General features: G+C 36.1%; 3 protein-coding genes and 1 long non-coding RNA gene across 6 annotated transcripts; 2 read left to right on the top strand and 2 right to left on the bottom strand.

Moving 5' to 3' along the window:
* Positions 1 to 2569: 2569 nt before the first annotated feature.
* On the bottom strand, positions 2570 to 4755 carry LOC125186900 (E3 ubiquitin-protein ligase AIP2). The gene is made up of 5 exons (XM_048083387.1): positions 4423 to 4755; positions 3794 to 4019; positions 3498 to 3703; positions 2955 to 3170; positions 2570 to 2852 (listed from the first exon to the last, which is right to left on the bottom strand). The coding sequence occupies exons 1-5, from the start codon at positions 4570 to 4572 to the stop codon at positions 2703 to 2705; spliced, it is 948 nt and encodes a 315-aa protein (XP_047939344.1). The 5' UTR covers positions 4573 to 4755; the 3' UTR covers positions 2570 to 2702.
* Positions 4756 to 6136: 1381 nt separating this feature from the next.
* Positions 6137 to 8283, top strand: LOC125190243 (CBL-interacting serine/threonine-protein kinase 5-like). The gene has a single exon (XM_048087491.1). The coding sequence runs from the start codon at positions 6159 to 6161 to the stop codon at positions 7560 to 7562; it is 1404 nt and encodes a 467-aa protein (XP_047943448.1). The 5' UTR covers positions 6137 to 6158; the 3' UTR covers positions 7563 to 8283.
* Positions 8284 to 13358: 5075 nt separating this feature from the next.
* LOC125191172 lies at positions 13359 to 19575 on the bottom strand. 3 transcript variants are annotated; one of them, XR_007171056.1, is made up of 10 exons: positions 19456 to 19567; positions 17799 to 18419; positions 17505 to 17717; positions 16409 to 16962; positions 16117 to 16277; positions 15646 to 15964; positions 15416 to 15556; positions 14719 to 14800; positions 14545 to 14607; positions 13359 to 13943 (listed from the first exon to the last, which is right to left on the bottom strand). It is a non-coding gene; the product is annotated as an uncharacterized LOC125191172 (long non-coding RNA). The 3 variants fall into 3 exon arrangements; XR_007171055.1 differs by lacking the exon at positions 19456 to 19567 and having other exon boundaries at positions 15646 to 15967; positions 17799 to 17940; XR_007171057.1 differs by lacking the exons at positions 17505 to 17717; positions 17799 to 18419 and having other exon boundaries at positions 19456 to 19575.
* LOC125191171 (pleiotropic drug resistance protein 1-like) lies at positions 13646 to 20248 on the top strand. The gene is made up of 21 exons (XM_048088662.1): positions 13646 to 13998; positions 14076 to 14196; positions 14267 to 14440; positions 14524 to 14683; positions 14787 to 14863; positions 15358 to 15411; positions 15496 to 15586; positions 15676 to 15977; positions 16063 to 16344; positions 16419 to 16735; positions 16812 to 16972; positions 17054 to 17157; positions 17241 to 17391; positions 17478 to 17722; positions 17814 to 18146; positions 18233 to 18523; positions 18617 to 18834; positions 18920 to 19147; positions 19230 to 19401; positions 19478 to 19732; positions 19828 to 20248. Exons 1-21 carry the CDS (start codon positions 13646 to 13648, stop codon positions 20083 to 20085), a joined length of 4347 nt encoding a protein of 1448 aa, XP_047944619.1. The 3' UTR covers positions 20086 to 20248.
* Positions 20249 to 21196: the final 948 nt, after the last annotated feature.

Here is a 21196-nt window from a genome sequence, read left to right as displayed (position 1 = left end):
TTGCACAATTTAAATAAATTAAAACTAAGTTATGTCTGTAACGTCAGTTTAATAGACATGAATTCATAACAATTAAAGATGTATAAATTAGTGTCTATTTAAAAATAGTATTAAAAAAAAGACACCCACGTTAATAATTACTCCAATGACAATCTTACAATGGCGAAATGCAATCCTAATTCCCAGCATACTGTCACGAATGGAATAAAATCACCATTTAATTATAAAACAAATTAATGTAAGTTAAAGATTTGAGCATATATATAATAACAAAAATGTAAAAGTGAGAGCTAGAATTTCAGAGAATCTGCATACAATATTCTCCAACGATAATTAATTCTCTAGAGGTGGAGAATTTTTTATTGGTATAATACATTTTTAATGTATAATAAAATCCTATATATGTATTGAAAATATGGAGTCGTATTATACAATTAATTAATTATTGGAAGGTGGAGGGAGGAAATAACTTAATCACCGTGCAACAGCCTCACTTTTTTTTTTCTTTTCGTAATGATTATTTTCAGTTAGAAAATGGAATACTATAATTTGATATATACTCCAACATTCAATATTTGAGAAATAATAAAAATGAATAATATGATTAGAGTGACATGACGAAACATAGAACTTGGACATTTTTATACATGGAAAAATGACACATCAACAAGAAGAGGACAGAATGCTCCGATCCATACCTTCATGGAGTATTCAAGATTATTATATTAAACATAGTAAAAATTGAATTGATCGTAAAAAAATGAAAAAAGAAAGACAAACAAGTATTATGAAAATTACCTTCATATTCATGCATGCTTTTATGATCTGAATGGTTAATTGCATTATAAATTTATAATGATGAAGATTATTATTAAATATAGTAAAATAGAAATAATAATTACTCCGTATTTAGAGATATGCAGCTATACTTACTAGCTATTTTTGCTATCTAGCAACACAATAAATTATGCAAATTGCATATCCTTTTAAGTCTATTTATTTTTCTAAATAAAGTTTATTTATTTTTCTTTAATTTTAACCGGTAGGTAATTGAAAGAAAAAATGTTATAAAAAGTAGAAAAGAAAAACCGACGGCTACAAAATTTTATTTCGTGCACAAGCACAACTCTTATAATACTACTACTACTATTTCAAATGGTATAAATATATTTTGTTAAAACATACTCCGCGCACATGCCATATTTGGTATTTGCATATATAATTCAAATTTAGTCACGATATTTAATTATATAATAAAAAAATGAATTAATGATAAATAGGAAAAAACAAAAAAAAGGAGGAATCAAGCCTAAAATGTCTTTCTTTAAAGTATTAATGTGACAGTCTTACAATGATCTTTAATATTATTTCACCCAAATCTTTTCTCAAGAGTTTATACTTAATTTATTTACTAAATTAGCTTATATCCGTTATTATTATATTTATACACATTAGTCTCAAAAGAGAATAATCTCTCTATATAATAGTACAATATAAATATATATAGAGACAGAGAGATTGTTTTGATTCACAAGGAAAAGAGAGAGTGGTGGGAAAAGTCTGTATTCAGTTTAAACACACAAATCATACAATCACAATTCATCATCTGATACTACTTTATTTTTATCTCAGTCTGTGTAGCAGATTATCTCCATTAAATTATTTGTTATTTTTGTATATTTGTATGATGAGTATAGTCGTAAATTAATAGCCAGTGTATTTTCTACGTGATATATGTACATGAACTGTACATTTGAATTAGATTTTTTAAGTATTTTATATTTAAAATTGCTTTATTCCATATTAATTCATTTTTTAATAGCCAGCCTTCTACTGTATTTTCTACGTGATATATGTACATAAACTGTACATTTAAATTAGATTTTTTAAGTACTCTATATTTAAAATTGGTTTATGAATATTAATTCATTTTTTTTAAATGAATTAATATGGAGTAATTTAGAAAAACATTAAGATTTTCCAATTAAATATTTATAGATTTTGGATAAGATTAACTTTTCCTTGGAATATCTACATAATTAATTCCAGATCAAACTTAGGATTGAACCTAAATCTTTCTAGATAAACTAGTTTAATGATGTTTTAAGAATATAATATGGACAACTTAGTAAGAAATTAATAATAAAATTAGTTTACATAAACTAATCTGATTCAATTTAAAATTAAGGGGCACTATGTACACACAATCTATGTATATTTATATAATTATATTTATTCTTCCTAGTATAAAAGTTTAAGTGAAAAAAGTAAAATAAGATTGAGAATTAAGTAAATATGAAAAGTGAGTAAAGAATGAGAGAGAATAAAGTTTTTGCTAAAATGAAAAATAAATAACACAACTCCATTGTATAACCCCCCCAAAAAAAATTAAACTCAACTATCTTGGGACAGGTGAAGTAATAAATTATTGTAAAGTAATACTAATATACCATTTTATAGTTTATCAAAATATCCTAAATAATTGAAAATATTAAGCAGTCATAAACTTAACAAAAATCCTATGTTCATAAATTATCCTAATACACCATTTATACTCATACTACTCATATGCTTTAAGAATAGATTCAACTCATATTAATCAATGAATACAAACACAAGTGAGACAAGGAGAAGTGTAGAATGATTACAGCCAAAACATAAAAGCTTTGCCAACCAGAAGCATTTCATCTTCCCCTGTCTATCTATACATACATGTACTCACCCCCGCGTACTGCGTTCGCGGCCCCCTTCCGGTCCTCCTCTGCCTCTTTCTCCCTTTCCTTCCAGCTCTCGTAGGCATGATCGTCCGTTCTCAGCTCGTGGCGACAGATTGGGCAAGAATTGTGCTCATCCTATCAAACCAAAGATTCAAGGAAAGTTTCATGTTTCAATTAGGGGCAAAGTGAGTTGAAAACAACGAGGTCTAAATGTCATGAGGCCACGAGAAATATTACCAGCCATGGTTTGAGGCAAGGAGGATGGAACATATGCTTGCAGGGCAACTCTTGCATCTCATCGTCTACGACCAAGTTTTCCTGGCAAATGGAGCACACAGCATCTTTACCGAGCTTCACCAGGATGTCTTCTGCAACTTTCGTGATGGGGAGATTTGCCACGACTTCCTTGCTAGCAGGAGGCACTCTTGGAGCCCCGGATTCATTTGTCAGAAACTTCAACCAATAGATATTAAGCGTGTCAAAATTGTTGAGTAATAGACAATAGATGAAAAGGTCAAGTTATACAATTCAAGAAAATGCATATACAGCAAATGTAAAGGCAAAAACTTAGTGTATAAACGAATGCACAGTGCACCCACCCCGATTAGGATTCAGGAATGCTTACTATTCACAATCAGAATTTACTGTAAATAGGGCTTAAGTGGCCTTGTATGCAAGAAAATATGAAGGATATGAACTCTTCAAAGCCAATGATGCTAGACAAATGAATCGATGCCTACGTAAGAAGTATTTGTTCAAGAAGAAGAAGAATGAAGATACCTCTGGCAGAATATCATCCAGGCTATTAACCAGCTGGTGCAGTAGGTTTGCAGAATCTTCTCCCGTGTCACCACTACCCGTTTGCTGCTCTGCTGACGACTCACCATGAAGAAGGGCAGCAGCGGCAGTCAGCAGATTCGATTGCACCAACCAAGCCGGCTGTGGAGGCTCACGGTCTACAGTGAGATGCCCTTCGAATAAATAACCTGCATTACACAATACACATCAAATCCAATTCACACCATAAGCTCAAAGCTAGCCAAAACACATAGGGAAGATTTGAAAGATCTCTCCACCTCCACTGTTTCTGCTCTCTCGAGATATTGAGTCTTCAGGCCGGCTCTGTACTTCGCCTATCTGGTCGTGTGCCTGAGCAATGCAGCTCTGCAGGTGCTTCCTCTCGGAGGCGTCCCCAGCAAGCTGCTCCGCCTCCTGGAAGAGGTTAAGCCCAGCATTCCAGAACCCCGGGGAAGTGTGTCTCGTCTTCAAAACAGTTGCAACACGACACACAACGGTGTAAAACTGCAACAGTCACAATCCACAAAGGAGCCATCAAGGTGAAGAACACCCTTGAGCAATAACACAAACACCTTATCCACAATATGCAACAGCAGTACAACATGATCATTTCCCCATTCATCAATTTCCCATTTTTAGGCAAAATTCAATCCTTTCCAAACTTAATCAACACAGTACAGTAATATATAAGCAATTCCCATCTTTCCAATTCATCACAAATAAACACAATCAATTAACCACACCAAACATTTCAGAACTCAATAGGTTATATATTAATCCCAAAACCCCTAAAAATGCGAAATTTTCTAAATTCATCAAATTCTCCTCAATAAATAAATACCTAGAGCTCTAATCAAACATTCCGAACACATTCATCCAAAATTAACATGAAATCGAAGAGACGCACCGTTTTGCGAAGATTAGGTGAAGCGGATGAATAATGTTGCTTTAGGAGAGATCTGATTTCGGAAACAGATCCCTCGAACATCTGTTTCTTGGCCAGCTGCTTCTGCAACTCCTGCAGTCTCAGCTGAATTTCCTCTTCGCTCATCGCCATAATTGATCGATCTGTAGTTCGAAATTCTTCAGCTATATGTCTGAAATTCAATCGCAAGAATAATTCTTGAATGATGGGTTTTCGTTCAGAAATGATGGGCTTTATTTATATGGAATCGAACGACTTCTCGATTTTGGCTTGAGGAAGAGGAAACCAAATTTCGTTGTTTTTTCGTAATTTATTTCTTTTTCAATTTGTATTGCATTATTGCTGTTCGAGTTGCGCAAAGACATGTAGGATAATATACAAAAATTAAAATTAAAATTCCTATATGGACCAAAGTTTATCCAGGCCCATTTTAAAAGTTTAATATGGGCTAATAAATTAGTATCTAAAAATAGCCTATATAATTTGGGCCCAAGTTTATTTTCTATGTTTTCGAATAGTTAATCATAGAGATATCATCATTATTCATCACTTTTGTTTTGGAACTTTGAGTACTAATGTACTACGGATTGCCAATATAAGTATAAACTAACTATGAAATATTAGTCATACTCAAGACTTATATACTAACTACTATAATAACTAGGTTTAGGGTTCTTATAAAACCCATGACGAATAAATAATTTAATTAGCATTTGTATAATATTTTCATACTTCACAACTCACTTACTTCAATAAATTTGTTTTTCTTCAATCTATTTCTCTAATACTCATATTTCTTTATTTATTTATCAAATATTCATAATAAAATGTAGAGGATGTGAGACGAGAGAGAATTAGCATAGAGTGAGATAGGCGAAAGGAAGGAACAAAAGAAATCGAAAGTTGTTACTCAATGGAGACACGGTGTTGTCGACTGCTTCACCGGCACCCCCTTATGACCTTTCAATACGGTTAAGGGTCAAAGGTCAAAAATACTTTTACAACTATGAGGGTTTACCTTTTCTATACATTGATTGATTTTGCAAATGATTTTTAAAAATAAAATGAGGAGGTCAAAAATCTACGGGAAATTTTAGTTAATTTCTCATTGAATTTTTCTATGGTATTAAGTATATAATTTCAATCCGAGTTGGATTAACGCCGGCCACACGTAATTGTGATTCATTTATTTAGACGTGGCAAGTCATATATGTAATCTACATAACAAAAATTGTTTTCCAAAATCATTGTAATATACGTAAGAAATAGGAGTACGAGATGCAGGATCTTGTCACACGTATAGTTGCATCCGCTAAAATATATAGCTCAATCAAATTAAATTAAATCTCTATGATAAAATAACTAATTTAACAACCCCCATTTCACATAAATACAATAAATAATAATAAATATAATAATTCAAATGGCCACCGCATCTAATAAATACTTAAATATTTGTACATCCGATGTTATGTCATGGTGGTCCACTAAGATCCACCAAGGGTTATATACATTATTTTTTGAATTAAAAATATAACTCAACACCTTGCAATAATTATTAATTTACACTTGGTTTAAATCATACTATTAAATTATTTCATCATTAGCTATATATCATCCACAAACCCCACTATTCTTCGACACCATTTCTCATTTATCCATCTTTCTCTATTTTTCTATTTTTTTTATACTTATCGTATCATTTTCATGATCCAACCATGGCAGAAGAAGCTAAGAAAATCATCTTCGGAAAATACGAAATCGGAGCCCTCCTCGGCCGCGGCGCCTTCGCCAAAGTCTACCTCGGCCGCCGCCTCCCTTCCTCCGCGGACGCGGCGGAAGAGACGGTGGCGATCAAGGTGATAAAAAAAGACGAGGCGCTCAAGAGCGAGAAGACGACGGAGCAGATCACGCGCGAGATCGCCGTGATGCGGCGCGTGCGCCACCCCAACGTCGTCGAGCTCAAGGAGGTCATGGCCACCCGATCCAAGATCTACCTCGTCATGGAGTACGCCGCCGGCGGCGAGCTCCTCTCCGCCGTCCGCCGCCGCCTCGACGAGTCCGCCGCGCGCAGCTACTTCCAGCAGCTCATCGCCGCCGTCGACTTCTGCCACAGCCGCGGCGTCTTCCACCGCGACATCAAGCCGGAGAATCTCCTCCTCGCCGCCGACGGCCGCCTCAAAATCTCCGATTTCGGCCTCTCGGCGCTCTACGAAAACCCTAGCTCCGGCGCCGGCGATCTCCTCCACACGCGGTGCGGCACGCCGGCCTACACCGCGCCGGAGGTCCTCCGGACGAAGGGCTACGACGGCGCGAAGGCGGATATTTGGTCGTGCGGCGTCGTATTGTACGTCCTCCTCGCCGGATTCCTCCCCTTCGACGACCGGAATCTCGCCGTCATGTTCAGGAAGGCGATCAGGTCGCAATACTCGATCCCGCCGTGGTTCTCCACCGAAGCGAAGCGTTTAATGTACAAATTGCTGGATCCGAATCCGGGTAAACGGATCTCGATTCCGGGTATAATGCGGGTCCCGTGGTTTAAAATCGGGTTGCAAAACCCTAATTCGATGTCGATCGATGATGCTGAGACTAAAATCGAAGAAACGGTTGAGAAATTATACCCTAATTCTCCGGCGATACTGAATGCGTTTCAGCTGATCACCTCGTTGTCGACCGACCGGTTCGACCTGTCGTCTGAACGGAGAGGGGACTTTACGTTTACGTCGAAGCGATCAGCTAAGGTGACATTGGGGAAAATTGAGATGGTGGGGAAGAAATTAGGGTTTAGTGTTTCGAGGTTGAAGGACTTCAAATTGAGGTTGTTGGGGGCGGACGAGGGGCGGAAAGGGCGGCTCTTGGTCACGGCCGAGGCGTTCAAGGTGGGGCCGGAGGTGACGGTGGTTGAGTTTTCGAAGGTTTCTGGAGACACTTTGGAGTGTATTAGGTTTAGGGAGGAGGAGATTAGGCCAGGGTTGAAGGATATAGTTTGGACATGGCAAGGAGATACTAGTTTTATGTGTTGTGATCAAATTAATGGTCAAGACGATGATAAACACAACTCAGTTGGTAAGACACTTCTTCTCGGTTCGAGTTATCATGGGGTAAATGAGAACCAATGTTGATCCACGTATCATTGCTATCATCATTCTTATTTATTTGTATGGAGTATTTATTATTAGTATATATTTTTACAATTCATAGTATATAGTGGAATTTTTAGTTCTATTGTACAGATGGGTTGATGGATCAAATATTTGGATCCAAATCCATGCATATTTATAATTTGTAAATGTATAGCATGAGATAGTATAAAATCTCTTGTTCCTTAGAAAGATCTCACACGAAGATATAGAAAACTTCCTTGACCTATAGGGTGATCAAGAAAGTAGTGATAACAAGAGATGAAGCATTGGCTATGAGGAATCCATCAATCCACATCTGACGTGTGAACTGTGACAACTCTGTACTATAGCGATAGCTAGATACGGATAAGCAAGCATGCAATACATATGGTGAGCCAGATCGATATTCAAAGAGCCTAACATGGCTTGGTTAAGAGACAATAGAACCATGCCACGGTTGTGTTTGGATCTTATATAGGCCTTCGCCTACAAAATGACCTTTATGACCTTTTAGCCCGTGATTCACAAAATTCTTTTTTTTCGGGTGATGTATAAGCTTATGATTCTTTTCGAAATTATGTACTATATGATTGATTTGTATTTGCTTGTATATTGGTTTATATATAGCTTAATGTGCATGTATTATAGTTTGAGTGTGTGGTGTCTATGTTAGTTATGTAATGTTTTCATATGTGATTTATTGGAGTAGTATTTCTTTTCATTCTCGTTGCTTGTCTTTTTAAATTTGCTGGTGAAAGCCTCGTCAATGCCGTTCAATACAATACCCCTTCTAACATCTAGGGCACACATATATAAATTATAGTAGTAATTCCTATTGATAATAAAAGAGAATAATAGCCACAATATAAATAATGATTTGGGCTTTACTGTTGATTCAATTTTGGTAGAAGGTTTGCCCTATGATTCTTGAAATGGGCCAACCATTATAATAGCATCACTAAATAAAAAGCGTCTTAGGGTTCCTACCTAAAAATCAAGATTTTCTTCTATCTTTGTCAATGGACTAATTTGTTTGTTAATATTGTTTGAATATTTCTAGGAATATTTTTATAATGTTCACTTCACCACTAAGCACCAACTCATATATAGAATGCATTGAAGAAAAAGTTTATTTTGTGAGAAGAAATTAATTTATTTTTTCAATAAAAGCAAGCAAAGTTCAAGAATCCAACATTCAACAAATGTAAGTAATGCAAATAGTGTCATGAAGAGCCACATATTAGTTTCGACGAACGATTATCCAACACGCGGAGTAATGAGAGAAAATCCGCTACAAAATTGCCTTCACAAGATATGGCTTATTTCGACAACATCGAAATTAATTAGCATATAGGTTTGAAGAAAATACTTATACTTTTTGATATGGCTAGGAGTAATGTTACGTAATGTTACTTATTAGGGTAAGTATTACTCTCTCTGTCCGTGAATAGGAGTCTCGTTTTTCCATTTTAGTCCGTCCGCGAATAGAAGTCTCGATTCATAATTATCATAAATGGTAAAAAGGTCTCACATTCCACCAACTCTTTTCACTCACATATTATTTAAAACTGATATATACAAGTGAGACTCATATTCCATTAACTTTCTTCCACTCACTTTTCTTAACATTTCTTAAAACTCTTGACGAAAAAATGGAACTTCTATTTGCGGACGGAGGGAGTACTAGATTCATTTTGTCAACTAGTTTTGTTGGAGATATGCTTATATTTGACAGGGCCATGTAACTCCGTGTGACCTAAAATTATAGTGTTTGAAATTTTGTAAGCCTTGTCTGGATCCTACTTCCTAGATATGCTAAATTAGGCTAAGGACAGGGAGGGTGACCAATAGTGTATTCTCACTATCATACATATATTTATTATTTATTATTATATGATAAATGGATACGCACACATTTACATATGTATGACATTTCACATAAGTCCAATTTTATTTATGTTTATATATACAAAAATACAATTTTACTTTGTTTTACATTAAATACATAGCCATCATGATTGGACAAATCATGGTGTGCCCATTGACAATTCTGTATTGGTAATGGCCTGGCCCTTTTTTTTTATTACACGTAAACATTTTACCCAAGGGTCTATCTCCCTATAATAAAAGAGATATATTAAATGCAAAAATATTTATACGCAAATCTTCGTTATATTACAATATTGGAAAAAAGAATATAACAAGATGCAATCACGTGGTTTATTGTTTATTATTTCGTCGACGAAATCGCTACCGAACATAAGTATTATTCTAGAAAGAGAAAAATTCTATAGAAAAATGAGAGAAGATAAAGATGTTGGTGTGGAAAATGAAAATAATAAAATAAGGTATTTATAGTTGATAAAATAGAATAAAAGAACAATGATCAGATGATCGGCCCAACCCTCGCTATGGATGGCCGATCATCTGCCATGGGATCGGCCAGGGCCGTTGTATCGACCATATGGGAGGAGCGGTTGATCGGCCTTTCTCCTGCAGAGAAGGGCCGATGGGATGGGCTCTCGGTTGACCCTTTAATTGCTAATGCTATTAGGACAAATTAATGCTACAACATTAGCCCAACACATTAATCAAAATATTTCCGTGACACATAATAACAGACTAATATATAGTGTTGCATATTAATTATTCAAAAAAAATAACAGTCTTCTACTCAAATTGAATAAAACCTGAAACTTTAATTAGGATATGATGATGTTGAAATAAATACAACTCTGTCTCTGACTCTCTGTCCATTATCAAAAAAAATTCAAGCTGTAGAAGACACCTAGCTGGGGAGAATTGTTTTGAATTAATTTAAAAAATTAATTGCTGCAAATTACAAATAGACTACTTCAAAAATTAAATAAACTGTACGTAGTAGTACTTAAAAATTTATTACTACTACTATTTAGTTGTATTCTAGATCGAGATATAATTAATGTATTTCGATCTTTCTTGCTAGTCATGTCCTATATATGGCTCTGAACAATATTTTATTTAATTGAAAAAAGTTAATATGTGAAATTATTCTTCCTAAATCAAATCATACTTTAGTTATCAGATGAGTGAAAGTTGTTATTAAGAATAATTCAAAGCGTGAAGCTTTCCATCTACAAAGTCAAAATGTTGATTCTATGGATTAATATAATATCATTGCTTTAATTTTTACAGCTGCAAATCCAATAAATTACATACAAACTATAATTAATTAACAAAAAAGGTAGATACTTATCTACAAATTAAAAATAATTAAGTACTTACCTTAAGGAAACGAATTGAGAGAAAACGCTTGAAGAAAGAGACAATAATTATCTTAATTAATCATTCTCAACCGAAGTAGATGTATAGCTGTATATTTAATTTTATTTAGAACACTAAAGAATAATTGTAAATATGTTATTTTAGATTTATATATTACATGGGAAATATAATGACTAAGTTACTGTCAATGTCTTCTCGAAGGAACAATGTCATTGGTTAATCGAAAGTCCCCACACGAGCGAAAAAAAGAAATAAATGAAAAATTATAAGGTAAATATCGATATTCTAGAATCAATATACCCAAATTTTCCTCCAATATATCAGTATTCTATAAACAAGATCCATAATTATAACACATTCCAATAATTTTAAAAAGATTACTAATCTTCTCACACATTCGTGTACAAACATTAAATAACGATAGTACTATATAGTGGAGTACTATATAGGTAAAAAGTACTCCTAGTAAAAGAGTACTGATTTAATTTATGACTAATAACAATTTTTTCTAGAAGAAACTAAAGATGCTTGATTATTAATTAGTGCAATTAGTGACACATTAGTGCAATTAGTAATAGTACAAAATATTAAAGTATTGACACTTTAAAATTAATTAGAAATATATACATAGTAGATATAATTTAATACTCGCTAAATTATATTATATTTATATTTTAAATCCCAAATAATGAGAATAATTTTACAAAACAAAACGACATACCTATTCTATAATAATACTCCCTCCGTCCCCGTATAAGAGTTACTAATTTTCATTTTGGTTTGTCCCCAATTAAGAGTAGCACTTCATTTTTACATTTCTTAAAACTCGTGTCCGGTCAAAGTGCTACTCCTAATGAGGGACGGAGGACGGGGGGAGTAATAATAATAATAATTTAAAAAATAGTACGTACTCACTACTCATTTACTCAACATTATAATTTGAGTTGTGAATCCAACTATGATGCATGTTTTTTAAATAGGCGTATATTTCACGTGTGATTTCTAGATATCATGTTCATGATTTAAAATTTTACACCCTTTACACATGAAAAAACAAGAGGTTATAATAATATTTACACACACACAGATTTATAACATTGAAAAAAAAACATATGAGGTGACATGTCATCCAATGCCAATATTTATACAACACTATGATATCGACAATGTAGTCGTGTTAAATATTGTTTCAAGATTAAATAATTGGACAGCATAATCAATGGCGACGACAAAAAGATTCATATCAAATAAAATACTACTCTCTTGGCTTAATAAATTGACTAAATAAATAAATCCAGTTCTTTAAAATATAATTAATTTTCCAAACTTCAAACCTATCCCAAAGAATTCTCATTCTTTTATGATAAAAAATGTTGTAATTTTTTCTCAGCACGCAACCTTCGAATGTACAGTACTATGAAAAAGTCTTTTCATTATCTCATTTTATACATTGTAAATTAATATGTCAAGCGAATTTATATTATAAAATACTCCACATATCTATTAAATATATATCTATTGTTTTCATCTACACTTTTAAAAATAAAAATAAAAATAGAGAAAAATATTACTGTAAAGTATTTGGTCAGCCACGTCTTTAAAGTAGGCCCCGTGCCAAATCCATTCAAATATGGAGGCTACAAATTAATCAGTCAATAATATTGAGTTCTTATTCTTAATTCCCTATTATTTTATGTAAACATTATATTTTTATATACACTCGCATTTATTATGATTTGAATGACTAAATATTTTTATTTTAAATAATACTCTATAACACCTAGTTCTTCAATTTCTGGTTAACCGTCGCATTGTATATAAAATATAATAAAATTTAACAAATTAGTTACAAATTTCATCTACTTTATCTATTTATAATTTAGGAGAATTGACCTTCTGTAATAATACTCCACTTATGTTATCTTCAACTAGAGTCTAGACCAAGAACTCGTTCTTTCTTCCTACCAAAGAAAACATTAAAAGAATGATAAAAATAAACCCTCATTCTTCCTTTTCTTCTTTTGCAACAGAGTCAAAATCTGATTTTGCAACAGCAAAGTCAAAATCTGATAAAGTTTGAAGTTCAAATCACACCCAGTCGTGAAAAATATAGTAGTATTAATTTATTTAATCTAATCTTTTTTTTTTTTAATTCTTAGTTTTTTAAGAGAGCATTACCTTCAAAGTTTGAATTTTGGAAACAATAATATCAATTAATTAATCTTCTAGAAGTTTTACCACCAATAGACTCTCAAACTTTACAACCTGTTCCTTGCTTGTTAATGCAACATTAATCTCTGCAAATAATAAACTAAATACAAGCTATATATAGGAGTATTAATTATGCCATGTTACCTCTCTTTATATCTTCTAGAAGCTTTCCAACAAAATTCAACTTTAAATCCCAATCTACAATTTTTTTCTATTTATTCCTATTTCCAAATTTTATTTCCTCTATTTACTGATATTTCTAGAAGCCTTCCATATAGTATTAGATATCTTCTTTCCACTCTACTAATACATGTATAATACTAGTAAATAAAAGGTGACCTGTGATAAAAAACAAATAAATTCCACACTATCCAAGATATAATAAGATTAGCATAACAATTCCCAAATTAAAAAATTCCTAAAATTTTGAATATTCAAGCCCCCATGACTACCTATCTTGACAGACTATATATATATATAAAACAAGACATCACCTTTTTTCCACAAGAATGAAACTGCATTCTTTCTCAGCCATCCTTGAATTCCACAGCTCTCTGAGCCCATCTCCCTGCTCATAAACAAAGAAGAGAGAGTGTGTGCAAGAGAGCATGGATGCGGGTGACCTGTACCGAGCGAGCGGTAGCTTGAGATCAAGCAGCAAACGAGGCGAAAGCTTCAGGGCGAGCGGCTCGGGCATATGGAGGAACACCGGGTTGGAAGTGTTCGCGCGATCATCGCGTGAGGAGGACGACGAGGAGGCCCTGAAGTGGGCTGCGCTCGAGAAGCTGCCCACGTTCGATCGCCTGAGGAGAGGCCTGCTGCTCGGGTCCAGAGGCGCCAACGAGGTTGACGTGCATGATCTCGGACTCCACGACAAGAAGCAGCTCATCGAGAGGCTCGTCCAAACTGTCGAAGACGATAACGAGAAGTTCTTGTTGAAGCTCAGAAACAGAGTTGACAGGTATTATGAATGTGTGAGTTTTATGAGTGTATTCTAATTAGTCTTTTTTGGTTTCTGAATTCTCTCTGTCCCTGCAGAGTCGGGATCGATATTCCAACTATCGAAGTAAGGTACGAACACCTGAATATCGACGCGGAAGCGTTCAGTGCAAGCAGGGCTCTGCCTACTTTTGTCAACTTCCACAAAGATCTCGTTGCGGTAAGCAAAATTTTTAGCTTTACATACATATAAAATGTGTGTGTGTGTTTTGAAATTTGTAATTTTGCAGGGATTCTTTAACATGCTACACATACTTCCAAGTGGAAAGAAGCCATTTACAATTCTTAAGGATGTCAGTGGAATTATCAAACCATGCAGAATGACTTTGCTGTTAGGTCCTCCAAGTTCCGGGAAAACTACACTTTTGCTCGCGTTGGCCGGAAAGCTTGATCCGGCGCTCAAAGTAAACAGTTTTTTTTTTGGTTAATGGTATTGATCGTTATAAAATTAAAGGTGTTTCTGAACTATGAGAATGAAAATGAACAGGTTTCGGGTAGAGTCACTTACAACGGTCACGAAATGCACGAATTCGTGCCTCAAAGAACTGCAGCGTACATAAGCCAGCATGACCTGCACATAGGAGAAATGACTGTGAGAGAAACCTTGTCGTTTTCAGCCAGATGCCAGGGCGTTGGATCGAGATACGGTTCGTGGAATTACTGTTCCTAAATACTTATTTACCGGTAAAATTCGAGTAGTTTTATGTTTTGAAGCTGAGTGTTGTTTTCTTGTTTGGATTTGTTGAGCAGATATGTTGGCAGAACTGTCAAGAAGAGAAAAGGCAGCAAACATCAAACCGGATCCCGATGTCGATATCTACATGAAGGTAAACACACACACAGTATATACACGTATCTACATATGTATGTGTAAATCTTTGAAAAGGGAGGAGGCGGCGGCTATTTTTTTATCAGCAAGAAACAGTAGTTGGTTGGAGATAATCCTATTTTTAACGATTGATGACATAGAAAGGAAGCTTAGACTACAAGAAAATGACAAATTGTTAGTTTATTTAGTGCCAATAGGTATCTGCACATATTCAAATATAGTCAAACAATACTGTTTTTGGTGCCCACTTCACTACTCTTAACTTTAAAGATTCTTTTGTTAGATCTTATATGAAAAATGAGATTCAAATTAATTCTTATATGATATCCTATATTGAAGTTTGAAATTTAACATCACACCCATGTAAATATGCAGTGAAAACTGAAAAACATAACTGAATATTGAAATCAATAATGTATCCAACTCAACTGAATTTAGGACTGTGAATATTTTTAAACAGAATTTTTAAAATTTATGTTTCTTATCATGTAGGCAGCAGCTACGGAAGGAGATGAAGCAAATGTTGTCACGGATTATATTCTTAAGGTACCTGGAGCAGAGATTAAACTCAAAATTTAATGACAATTCCAACAGCTCAGTCTTCTGATGGTTCTCTTGTTGTTTCTCTAGGTTCTCGGGCTTGAAATATGTGCCGACACATTAGTTGGAGACGAGATGATAAGGGGTATTTCTGGAGGGCAGAAAAAGCGTGTCACGACTGGTAAACAAACTGAGTACTAATAAAATGAATAAATGCAAAGACTTGTTGAATGAGCTTACACTGACACTGATTGGTTCGGGAAATCACAGGAGAAATGCTGGTTGGCCCAGCGAAGGCGCTTTTCATGGACGAGATATCCACCGGTTTGGATAGTTCGACAACTTTCCAGATTGTGAATATGCTTCGACAATACGTCCACATTATGAAAGGGACCGCGTTTATCTCCCTGCTGCAGCCAGCACCCGAGACCTATAACCTGTTTGATGACATTGTGCTCTTGTCCGATGGCCAGATCGTCTATCAGGGACCTCGAGAGAATGTGTTAGGCTTCTTTGAGTCCATGGGCTTTGTATGCCCAGCGCGGAAAGGAGTGGCTGACTTCTTACAAGAAGTAAGTAAACGAAACGATGAGAAGTTAGAACCCTTCGGTTTATAGCCTTTCAATGGTTCTAATGAGAATAAGGAAACTAATGCAGGTAACTTCAAAGAAAGATCAGAAGCAATACTGGGGAAATAAGAATGAGCCATACCGATATGTATCAGTTAGTGAATTCGCAGAAGCCTTCCAATCATACGTTGTTGGACGGAGAGTTGGAGATGAGCTCGCAGTCCCATTTGACAAGACCAAAAGCCACCCCGCAGCTTTGACAACGGAGAAGTATGGCATTGGGAAAAAGGAACTTTTTAAAGCCTGCGCCGAGAGAGAATACTTGCTGATGAAGAGAAACTCATTTGTCTTCTACTTCAAGATCTTCCAGGCAAGCTTAAAAACTTGAAATCATATTTCTAACTATTATGTTAAGCTGACAAAATTTTCTATACCTGGTTTCAGCTCACGACGATGGCGTTGATTGCGATCACACTCTTTCTGAGAACAGAGATGAATAAAGATGATATAGGAGGCGGGGGTGTATATACCGGTGCTTTGTTTTTCACTGTGATTATTGTCATGTTCAATGGTATGTCCGAGCTGGCTATGACGATTTACAAGCTACCTGTATTCTACAAACAAAGGGATATGTACTTCTTCCCACCGTGGGCATATGCTATACCCTCGTGGGTCCTGAAAATCCCGGTGACCTTCCTCGAAGTTGCTTTATGGGTATTTGTCACCTACTACGTGATTGGATTCGATCCAAACATTGAAAGGTAAGAGATATACAATACAAACTACGCTATGATAAAATTCTTCAAATGTAGTAACCGAAAAGGAGTCCCAATGCAGGTTATTGAGGCAGTACTTTCTCCTTTTATTTGTGCATCAGTCAGCATCCGCGTTGTTCAGATTTATTGGCTCGGCCGGTAGGAACATGATTGTTGCAAACACATTTGGTCTATTCGCACTGCTCCTGCTTTTCGCCTTGGGTGGTTTTGTCCTAGCACGAGGTATAAGAACCGAGATCAGATACTTAGATCCTCATAATAAAATTGTTAATTACATTTCCTCACATTTTATTGGTAATATAGGGGATGTGAAGAAATGGTGGCTATGGGGCTACTGGTCCTCTCCATTGATGTATGCTCAGAATGCAATTCTGGTTAATGAATTCACAGGGCATAGTTGGAGCAAGGTAACTTTCCTCGTCAATCTTTATGGCTAAGTATTCAACGTTCACACGATATCCAAACTAATCGAGATATTGTCGTTTTACAGCTGGTAAATGGGACCAAACTGGGAGTCCTTGTTATGGAGTCTCGAGGGTTCTTCCCTGAACAATATTGGTATTGGATAGGGGTAGGGGCGTTGTTTGGATTCGTATGGCTATTCAACATCCTCTACCTACTATGTTTGACATTTCTTGGTGGTGAGGTTCCCAAGTTACTAAACTTTTACTTGTATTGTAGATCACCTTCAGAAGTTAATCTTTTATTCCTAAATAAAACAATGCAGCTTATGACAAACCTAAAGCTGTCTTACCCGAAAATGTCGAAGATGATTCCCATGTGCATGGCTCCATCAGTAGAAATCCAGCTCAGGGCAGTGATGGCGGGCGGAGAAGCATCTCGAGTGGATCTTCATCTGTGAGATCCGATGCCATCGAACTCACAGAGAACAGGAAAAAGGGAATGATCCTTCCATTTGAACCGCACTCTCTCACATTTGATGATGTCAGATACTCTGTGGACATGCCTGCGGTAGGTTCAAGATTGAAAGGAACGATAGTAGAATTATTTGTCATTAGGAGAGTAGAGTCGATGAGTAATAGAATACCTATTCAATTTGCAGGAAATGAGAGCTCAAGGAGCCACAGAAGACAAATTGGAGCTGTTAAAGGGCGTCAGTGGCGCTTTCAGACCCGGTGTTCTTACAGCGTTGATGGGTGTCAGTGGGGCTGGTAAAACAACATTGATGGACGTGCTAGCTGGAAGAAAAACTGGTGGTTATATTGAGGGAGATATCAAAATATCAGGATACCCAAAGAATCAGGCGACGTTTGCTAGGATATCGGGATATTGTGAGCAGAACGACATCCATTCTCCAAATGTCACTATTTACGAGTCCCTTGTTTACTCAGCTTGGCTGAGATTGCCCCAAGAAGTTGATGAAAAAACTAAAAAGGTTCAGTGAATAAGATGACATTCTATGAGCCTCGTTTTCCGTACCACGACTTGATTCTAATATTTGAGCTTCTTTTCTACTCACAGGTATTCGTTGATGAGGTAATGGACCTAGTAGAACTCACCCCCTTGAGAGAAGCACTAGTTGGGTTGCCGGGAGTCAGTGGCCTCTCAACCGAGCAGCGGAAAAGGCTTACCATTGCGGTTGAACTCGTTGCGAACCCTTCAATCATATTTATGGACGAGCCGACTTCAGGGCTTGATGCCAGAGCTGCTGCAATTGTGATGAGAACCGTCAGAAACACTGTGAATACAGGAAGAACAGTAGTGTGTACCATTCATCAGCCTAGCATTGACATATTTGAAGCATTCGATGAGGTGAGCTAGATCATAACATAAACCTACAATCTCGATATTTCTATAGCTGTTCTTTATGTCATACTGAAGCAACATTCTATTGTAATTCGACAGCTATTCTTGATGAAACGAGGAGGGGAAGAGATATACGTTGGACCGTTGGGCCGTCAGTCGGCACACTTGATCAACTACTTTGAAGCAATTGATGGAGTGCCAAAAATCAAAGACGGTATCAATCCAGCTACCTGGATGTTGGAAGTAACAACTTCAGCACAAGAACTAGCTCTGGGGATTGAGTTTGCCGACTACTACAAAAAGTCGGAGCTATACACGTGAGTCAAATTCCGCAATAGTTTAAGAATGAAAAGTTTCCTAAGGATCCAACACTGCTAACAAACTTATGCATAAAATTTACAGGAGGAACAAGGCCCTCATCAAGGAATTAAGTGTCCCTCGTCCTGGGACGAAAGACCTCTATTTCCCAACAAAATACTCCCAATCTTTCCTCACCCAGTGCATTGCTTGCCTATGGAAACAACACTGGTCGTATTGGAGGAATCCGCCATACACAGCTGTTAGGTTTTCATTCACAACCTTCATAGCCATTATATTCGGGTCAATGTTCTGGGACCTCGGCTCTAAAAGGTTAGTACGCAAACATGTATTCAACTAATCAGAAGCCTATTCATTAGTTCAATGTTGAAACTATTGGGAGCGCGTATTGCAGAGAGACACAACAAGATCTGTTCAACGCCATGGGTTCTATGTATGCCGCTATCAACTTTCTAGGCTTCCAATACGGATCAACCGTACAACCCGTAGTTGCCATCGAGCGAACTGTCTTCTACAGAGAGAGAGCGGCCGGAATGTATTCAGCACTACCATATGCATTCTCACAGGTGAGTGGCTAAGTTCAATTCAAGTGCAAAGTATAGAAATTCATAATTACTTACCAAACTTTTCCTTTCTGTGCAGTTCCTCATCGAAATTCCTTACGTCTTCGTACAATCCCTCATCTACGGTGTCATAGTCTTCTCGATGATGGGATTCCCCTGGAGTGCCGAGAAATTCGCATGGTTCATATATTTCCTTTTCTTCTCACTGCTCTACTTCGTCCTCTACGGTATGATGACCGTGGCCGTCACACCAAACCACAACATCGCCGCCATTGTTTCTTCCTTCTTCTACGGCATCTGGAATCTCTTCTCGGGATTCATCATCCCCCGACCTGTAAGTTCCATCAACACTCAAATCATCTAAAAACATCATTCATCGCCTACATATCACAAAAATCTCCAACTAACATTTCCATTTCTTGACAACAGAGTATGCCTGTATGGTGGAGATGGTACTACTGGGCTACCCCCGTGTCCTACACGCTATACGGCTTCATAGTATCTCAATTTGGAGAAATCGAGTCCGAGATGGACACGGGCGTCACAGTGAAACAGTTCTTGGAAGATTACTTTGGATTCGAGCACGATATGCTCGGGGTTGTGGCAGCTATACTATGTGGATTTGTGGTTCTTTTCACCTTCATCTTCGCCTACTCTATCAAGACATTCAACTTCCAGAGGAGATGAACAAACAACTACTGTTATCAAGAGTCTAGAGATTTTGTACATGAATTTCTTAGGATGTCTATTAGCAAAATCATGCTTGTCCAATATGAATTCTAGTAGTTCTTATGTATTGTCATCAACGGTCAAAGTGTTTATGTGATCTAAATATTCATTTTGGTTGCAATCTGAATTCAGTCAAAGAATTATATCCTTCAATACATCCACATCAATAGCCACATGCAATACATCAAAGCGTGAATAATCGAAACGAAAAACACGAATTTCCTCAAAATCTAACTAAAAAACACAAAGAAATCGGTATATTTTGAGTAGTAGATTTATTACATTTTGGGGATCCACAGATGCACAGCAGCTCGCTTTCAATCATATCGAAATCTTCAGCTCTCACAACTTATGGAAGTTTCCAATCAAAACTGTAGAGTAGCTAACGACGAAATCAAAAATTCCACTCATTTCCATTTATGGGTAAAAATCTAAGTTAAACGAATGTTGTCTGATCATATTTTAAAATGACGCCATTTCAACAATAATTGCAGAGGGTAATATGGTTATATGGTTATTTTTACATTAAATTTTACATTATTTTGTCTCTCTAATTCCAAGGTCCATATGTCTCTTTTTTAGTACTCCTTGGATTATGAAAATTTATTATATTGAATTAAAAATGAAAGGTAGTAACCACCAAATCGTAGGCACCTTTTTTATATAATTATCATAGAAATTTACACCGTTCTGAAATATAGACTATAGAGTATAATATAACATGACAAGTTTATACAAAAAAAAAATATTTGATTTGTTAAAATTAATAGTAAGAAATTTAAATATTATGAATTGCAAATATATAAAAACTGAGTAGCATTATTTTTTTTTATTTGATTTTTTTTTTTTGGTTTAACCACAGGTGTACCGAACCCGTCAAAAGAAATCCGACTAATCCTGCTCGACCGGACTTGCAGGTTAAGGCCAAAAGAAATCCGACTAATCCTGCTCGACCAGACTTGCAGGTTAAGGCCGAAAGTCTCCCAGCAGGTGGCGGGGTTTGAACCCGTGACCTCATGGTCACCACGGCTCCGGTTGCCAACTGCGCTGCGACCCGTTGGTGGGTAGC

Source organism: Salvia hispanica, chromosome 5 (genome assembly GCF_023119035.1).
Source record: "Salvia hispanica cultivar TCC Black 2014 chromosome 5, UniMelb_Shisp_WGS_1.0, whole genome shotgun sequence".
Classification (NCBI taxonomy): domain Eukaryota; kingdom Viridiplantae; phylum Streptophyta; class Magnoliopsida; order Lamiales; family Lamiaceae; genus Salvia; species Salvia hispanica.
This window is presented reverse-complemented; position numbering and strand designations above follow the sequence as displayed.